This window comes from Neopelma chrysocephalum, unplaced genomic scaffold (genome assembly GCF_003984885.1).
Source record: "Neopelma chrysocephalum unplaced genomic scaffold, ASM398488v2 Primary Assembly neopelma1_25, whole genome shotgun sequence".
NCBI lineage: Eukaryota > Metazoa > Chordata > Aves > Passeriformes > Pipridae > Neopelma > Neopelma chrysocephalum.
In genome coordinates, this window is record NW_020897694.1 from 42,079,896 (window position 1) to 42,087,436 (window position 7,541).

Here is a 7,541-nt window from a genome sequence, read left to right on the forward strand (position 1 = left end):
GCCCTCTTATTTTTGATTCAGTGCAAAAGAAATTAGTGTGTCTTGAAAATGAGTGGCAGATTGAGGACAAGATTCTCAAGAGAGCCTATAGCTTTTGTTGGTACATTTTCAGTTGTTAATTGCATATGAATGGAAGGGGCTTGAATTTTAAAAAAATTTAAGTGACCAACTTCTTAAATTCATGTGCCTTTTAATGCCATCCCATATTATGCACCCAAAATAACCTTTAACAATGACTTTTGAAACTCTTGCTCAAGGAGGTACCCACCAATGTTTTGTCTTATGCCTATAGAGTAGCTTTTGCACCTTAAAAATGTGTATGTGTGTATATATATGTATGTATGTACATGTGTTTGTTTTTCTCCTTTTAGCCATAGCAGCGAGTGAGAGATTGTAAGAGACCTTTAAAAAAAACCAGCATTGAACCTGAAAGACTCTTCTTTCAATTAATTTTATTAGTCGAGGCTTTTTAACCAACAGTTTTCCCAGTCCTAAAGTTGAAAATGTGTAGAAGTGTCACTTGCTGCCTTGGGTCATGGGACTTCTTTTCATGTAAGGCCTTCCACTGAAATACCAGAAATCTCTTGAAGCAAAGCAGAGCTCCAAGAATAGAGACAGCTTTACATTCCTTCTTTAAAGTTACTCTTTCATTGATGTGTTTCTTAAAATAACTGTCTTGCTTCTGCACTAAAGATGAAGGCAGTAGGTATGAAAGCAGTCATCATAAGGCAGAAATAGAAGGCTTTCGTTCTGAATTCCTTTGCTTCTCTGAACTTTCCAGAACCCAACTTAATCCATTTTGCACTTGATTTCATTGCTCTGATAACAGGAATTAGACTGTTTAGTTTTGAATGATTTTCATAGTTGCTAACTACAATAGCCAGTTGAGGAGTTGTACAAGAAAAAATGAATTATATCTACCAAATTCCTTATTACTAGCCTGCATATTAAAATTTCTAGCCCAACTCATATTTTTTTATGATTCTCCTGTGAAGGCATGATTGATGATTGGATTATTCACTAACCTAGCAGTTTTGAGACACAGTGAATTTATCTAAAGTAAAATAAATGGTGCTGCATGGCTTTCTGAAGAGCTGCTTTGAAGTTCGTTGTTCAGGTTACTTTGCTAGAAATCTCTTACTGAAGCTAAAGAGCACAAATGTAAATAAAAACTACTTCCAAGGAAAATGCATGGGGAAGAGTCTGCATTAGATTAGATTAGCAGTGGTTACCTTTGGAAGACATCTTCCAGAGAGATGGCTTTTTCTCTGGAAGTCACTCAGAGCTGTGTGTAGGATGATGAATTGCTGTTACTCATTTCTGATCACAGTAGACCACTTTTAAGTGATACTTGCTGAGTTACAATGTTTGGCTATTCGCCTCCCATGTTCATAACATTGACTACTCTTAGAAACTACAGTACAAATGGGACAAGGAAAGGACAAAGACATGTAAATATTTAGATAAGAGGTCTCTTGTTCTTTGCTCGTAGGAAGGCTAATAGGAATAAGACTTAATAGTTAAATTGTCCCTAAGTAAGGGAGAAATTAGAAATTAACAAAAAAAGAAAAAAAGAACCAGTTGGCTGTTTTTCTAAATGAAACCTTGTGATTTTCCTTTGGTTTTGATCATGACAACATTTTCTACTTCAAGATTCCTTAAAGAAAGTAACTTCTGAATAAAGAAGTATTAATCCTTAAGTGCATGCAGCTTATTCATATCTTGATCTTTCTAGATGCTCTGTGTGTGAAGCTCCTGCCATGGTAATAGCTGTTCACAGTCAAACAATTCAAATACCACCGTGTCCTGAAGGCTGGAGTTCACTTTGGATTGGTTACTCCTTTGTCATGGTAAGTGCACTGGGGCATACTCTGAGCTGAGGAAAGCATTTTCCTCAGGCATTTGATCTACGCTCCTGCTTTGGGAAAATTAATATCTGACTATATCACTTCAGGCCTTACAAGGGCATTAGACCTCTACCCTTTCTGGTGACTTTAAAAAGAATCTGACCATTTTCCCAGGCAAGGCCTAGGCAAGGTCTGAGAAACAGCGTGGATCCAGAGCTGTTAGCACTTTGCAGTGGGAGAGAGGCCACTGTGACGTGGGGTGGGAATTGGGTTAAGCTATTCAGATATGAGCTGTACCAGTCCTTATGCCTTTTGGACCAAGAGCTGGCCTTGGCCTGTTGCTTACATAGAGATAGCTTGGATCCTGCTGTCAGTTCTGAAGGATTTCTGTGCTTACGGCTGCCCTGAAGCTGATGTTGCTGATGTGGTGTGCTGCTGTTAAGTGAGACAACCCAGTGCCACCTCTGGAGCCCTTCAGCTCCACCTTCTTGCTTCTCCTTGAGCTGAGGAACAAAACAGCAGTTAGCATAAGGGAGGACAAGGAGAGAAGTATGAAGAAATATTTGTGCAAGACAGTTCATAGATGTTGTGGCAGAAGAGGTGAAGGGTCCTTCTCTGATCAATGCTTTTGCGTTTTTCTAGCACACCAGTGCTGGTGCAGAGGGCTCTGGCCAGGCTTTGGCATCTCCTGGTTCCTGCCTAGAGGAGTTTCGAAGTGCTCCCTTCATTGAATGCCACGGCCGGGGCACCTGCAATTATTATGCAAATGCTTACAGCTTCTGGCTTGCCACTATAGAGAGGAATGAGATGTTCAAGTAAGTTCATTATTTATTTATCGGTCTTTGAGACTCAGTCGAGCCTTGTCACTGAATAAAAGTATTATTTGAATGTAATACAGGTTCAAGTATTGGCTGTCCACCAGTCTGGCTAGTATATGTAGTTAATTATTTTCATAACAGAAAAAAAAATTAATAGCTTTTGGGAGAATGGATCATCAGTTAGTGTTCATAATGTGTCATTTGTACCCTGTATTTTGCTTTTCAGAATAATCTAACGATGTTCGCAATTCCACTATGCTTGATTGTATTCACCAGGCGGTAACTAGGATAGGCTGACATATTGATTGAAATGAAACATTTTCCCATAGTGGATGTTAACATATAATAGAACCACTTGAAATTAGTACAGGTGTTGAACTGAGTGGAACAATTATTTACCTTTCTCTAATGTGAGAGGAAGTATGTTTGGATAAAATGCAGTTGGTGGTAGTAGGCTTTGTTCTGGTCTCCTGCACATATGTATTTTTTAACACAGTCTAATTTGCTCTATATGAATTTTATTAATATTTTAGCATAACTTAATTGATCAGCAGACATTTCTCTGGAGTGCAGGCAAGCACTCTCTTCCACCACAGTCCTGACTGCTGCTCCTGGTACCCTTTATCTCTTTGTGTCTTCTAGATCTGTGAACACTGCTTAGCCTGTCTCAGTCAGAATGAAGCAGGTTTTTTAGCCAGTTTTCACTGTTTGTTTATCAGATAACTGCCAACTCAGTAGGTAGAAAAATTGAACACCGGGATTGATTATCACTGGGACTGTGATAATCTTATCAACCAGAAAAACTACTGAAAACACCCATCACTGGGGTAAGTGCTGGCTCCCTAGAAAAGAGGAAAGCTGGTCAGAAGAAAATTTAGAGGAGTCAGCACTACAGTTGTTTGTATTCATTGAGTCCTTCCCAGAGACCTCTCAACTTTTCTGGCTACAAACTATATCTTAGATTCTATAAAATAATTCCAGATCAGGGAACCTGCCCTACTATCATAATTCATAAATACTCCTGAATTTCCTGTAAACTCATAATCATTTTTAATGAAAAGCATTAGATGTAAGCACACTTTTGTCTGAAATGTTTTATTTTCAGTTGCTAAGAAATACCTTATGATAGGTTGGAGACTAAAGGCTTTGGTTTCTCTTTCTATATGACATCAAATAATTTCCTTTGCTGGTTTTTCATTTTTCCATAAAGTCACAAGAGTTAGCAGAAACTTATGAACAGTCAAATGTCTTCAGCTTCTTTGCCCAATTTTATTTTACTACACAAATTCTACCATGTTTTCAAACTGCTGCTTTAACAGATAGTGTTTTCTGGTTAAGAAAATGTTCTGCCTCATGACAGAACTGAATTCTAAAGTAACTGTGAGTGATATTTAAAACTAATCTTATGATAGTTTGTTACCAAACTTGGAAGTGATTACACATTGGAGAACTTAGGAACACCTTCTTGACTCAGCACATCTTGAAGAGACACTTGGCTGCATTCAAAGTTTGTGTTGTCAATTATAAAGTTGAAAACTCTCTCTTTGTATCAACAATTGTTAATGGGTGTTTTAATTTATTTTTTTTTAATAGGAAACCGACTCCCTCAACTTTGAAAGCAGGGGATCTACGCTCAAATGTTAGCCGTTGTCAAGTCTGTATGAGAAAAACATAATGACTTTTGAATTTCAACTAATTTCACACGATATGGTGCTATTCGTTTTAACAGCAATGAAGCCTAGACATATATCATATGTACCTCATTGTTGTCCAATATGAAAACAGTAAAGTGCCTTTTAGGAACTTGCATAACTAACACACACTGCTTTACTGGCCCTGTCCTTGCTAAAGAAGAAAAGAGACAACAAAGATAAGCTTCAAATGTTGACATGCCAAATGGCACTTTTGATCAAAGTATATGTATTTTTTATATAAATGCAATGCACTGATAGAATAAAAAGTCAGCATTTATCCAGAAAAAAATGCAAAGGTGCTAGGAGGTATGCAGTTCTGCCTTATACTGTTTGACCCCCCTTTCTCATTCTTGTGTTATATATTTAGATTCATTTTTCTTCCCCAGATAAGTTTGTTGTTACCGTTATTTAGGTGTCTTAAAATTCCAGACTCTTGGGTATGTACTTATTGTTCCTGTACAAAGCAATACTAATGTAAAAAAGAGGTTTGGGATTACGGACTGTGGTTAAGTAACATGTAGCCATCTTTTCACAACATAGAGTGCCATCCTGCAAACCTTTGCTTCTGTTTGTAGTCTTTAGTGCTGTCAGTTTTAATGGGACTACATCTGGAAGAGACTGCCAAATTGGCTTCCCAGATAGGCAAGTGTTTCTGCTATGTTGGTACTATGCAGCTTCTTTATGCAGTAGAACAAACTTTCCTGTGGAATAAAGAATGATACAGCAATGGTCAAGAAAAAATTATATATAAATATTTTAGTAATTTATATAGATACGAACCATTAGGCAAATCAAGCTCTGAGTTTATAATTTCAAAAAAAACCTTACAAAAGTTTTCTTCTTTTTAGTATCATGAATTAGGTGTTAAATGCCAAAATATGATGTGAAATGTTCATTTTACATAGGCCATTTCAATGCTGAAGTTTCAGAGACTGAACCCAGGTTAATAGCTATTTGTGTTTATTATAGTAAATCCTGCTTTGAGCTTATAGTCTTTATTCTGTATTTAATATTTTTCAGGGTTTTAAACACTACTCACACACTGAATGACTTGATTTTGAAAAGTATAAGGCCTTAATTTTGTTCATACTGTGCCAAAAAAATTCTTCAAAGTGGCCTCAAATATTTCTAAAGAATTTCTATGCAATGATACCATTGTTTGAGCACGTTTGTGTCCAAAGATGTTTTATAGACTATTACCATGCGAATACCAAAAGATTTTTGCAAATGCCAAGGCCTTTGTGTAATTTCTTACATGTGTATTTCTTAAGAAAACAAGTTTGTAATAAAACTATTTGTGTAAAAAAAACAGAAGAAAAGAAGACGTTTTTACTAATTTGTTATTATCATTCATTTACAACAATGAATTAATTTTTAATAAGCCACAAATAAATGCACAAGCTTGATGCAATCCTAGATGATTTTTGTTTTGCACATCTTTCAGATGTACAAAGCATCTTCTAAAGGGGGAAACAGGACACTGTACTGACACCTCTATTGTTACCTTGTAAGAACTTATGTTGTTAGATGAACCATGAGTTATGCATCCATTACTGAAATATGTTTGATGTGAAGATGTTACAAAAATCTGCTAACTTCATCTTAGCTCATGGGCGTTAATCAAGTTATATACGTTTTTCACTCTTCCCTTGAATTTTTCATGCACAAATCAGAAATTATTTATACAGGATAAAAATTAAAATATCTCATATAATTTTACTTGTAAGTGGACAATGTAAATCTTGGCTCTGGTTGAAGAGGAAGTGGGCCATGCTGTCATCTTCCTTGGCAAAACAACACAATTTGTTAATATTTTGTGTTGTTTTCCAAAATTTTCTAAGAGACTGCAGCTGCTGCTGCTGTTCTGAACTCACTTTCACTTAAAATCCTTATGGACATTCTCTGACCTAATGGCTGAAGGCCTTTGTATAGAAATTGGCCATTTTCCTTTAGCAATGATTATTAACTCTCATGGAAGTTTTAGCAGTTGATAATTTTATTTATGAATGACCATCTCTTATAAAAGTCCCTTACCAGCCTATAAAATACAAGAATCTGATCATGTCTAATCATCCAAAGTGCCACTTAATATTCAGAAGAAGAGAAGACTATAAGGTGATTCCTTGTGGCATCTAGGAAAAACTAAGCAGACATTCTGTCTTCACTAACTCAGAGGATCCAAACTGCTTCTCCGACTTTGTAATCACACTCTACAACTTCTCTCTTGGTCGGCTAGGGATTTAATTTGCTATGGTCAAATTGTCTCAGAACTGACAGACAGCTGAGTTTATGAAGTCCTTCATGCATGTTTAAATAAGATCTGTGCATAAGAATACAATTCGTGTTGCTAATGAAGGGACTACTGTACTGTAGCTGGGTGTGTATGAATCCTTGTCTTCTCAACTGGGAAAATTTGGAAACCTGGTCCTTTCAAAATTTTCAAAAACTGGTTGAACTGTGGTTTGATGTCTTACTTATGCAGTAGTAACTAGTTATTCCGTAACCTCCAGCTCATAAAATGACCTAAACCATTGTCATGCTAAAGATGCTATTTCTACCAATCAGATCTTCTGAGAAAGTGTGACTGCTAAATTTTGATGCCCTGGATGAGGAAAAGCCCATGTACTACAGCAGAAGAGAAGTGTGAAATACTTCCTTTCTTTCAAAAATCTCTGAGTATTCCCATGTTCAGTCATCTGTGACCAGCGTTGTGGCTACAATACAGTTCATTGTGTGAACAGGCAACTGAAAACACATTAAATCGTCTTGCATAAGCTTCAGTTTCAGGAGGAAGCTTTCCTAAAGAAGTACAGCTTACTTAGTTTTTGAGTGCAGTACTTGAAGTGTCACTGTCATGACCCAAATAAATAAATTTCTGAAACAGCAGGTGGTGCCCTCACTCTTTGTAGTAACATTGGGACTGACAACTTTACACTAACAAAACCACTTTGGTCTCTAATCCACTAACATTTGGCTATATGATTATTTTCCCAAGTCTCCGTCTCTATTCTGACATGTTCTTGTCACCACCAATTTCCTTTTGAAATAGGGATGAAGCAGTTTTCAGTTAAAAAAATAATTCAATACATACTGCAAAATAAAAACGGAATATAATGAAATTATCCAGTATATATTTTAAAACAAATTATCTCTTAGCCTGTGTGTCTTTTCTGATACATGTA

General features: G+C 36.4%; 1 protein-coding gene across 1 annotated transcript in view; it reads left to right on the top strand.

Moving 5' to 3' along the window:
• The window catches only part of COL4A1 (collagen type IV alpha 1 chain), a 124,257-nt gene extending 117,012 nt beyond the window's left edge, over positions 1-7,245 (top strand). Inside the window, exons 50-52 of the mRNA XM_027675104.1 lie at positions 1,736-1,850; positions 2,490-2,662; positions 4,259-7,245. Of these exons, the coding sequence (XP_027530905.1) occupies positions 1,736-1,850; positions 2,490-2,662; positions 4,259-4,340 (370 nt within the window). The 3' untranslated portion in view covers positions 4,341-7,245. The remainder of the gene's footprint in view (positions 1-1,735; positions 1,851-2,489; positions 2,663-4,258) is intronic.
• Positions 7,246-7,541: the final 296 nt, after the last annotated feature.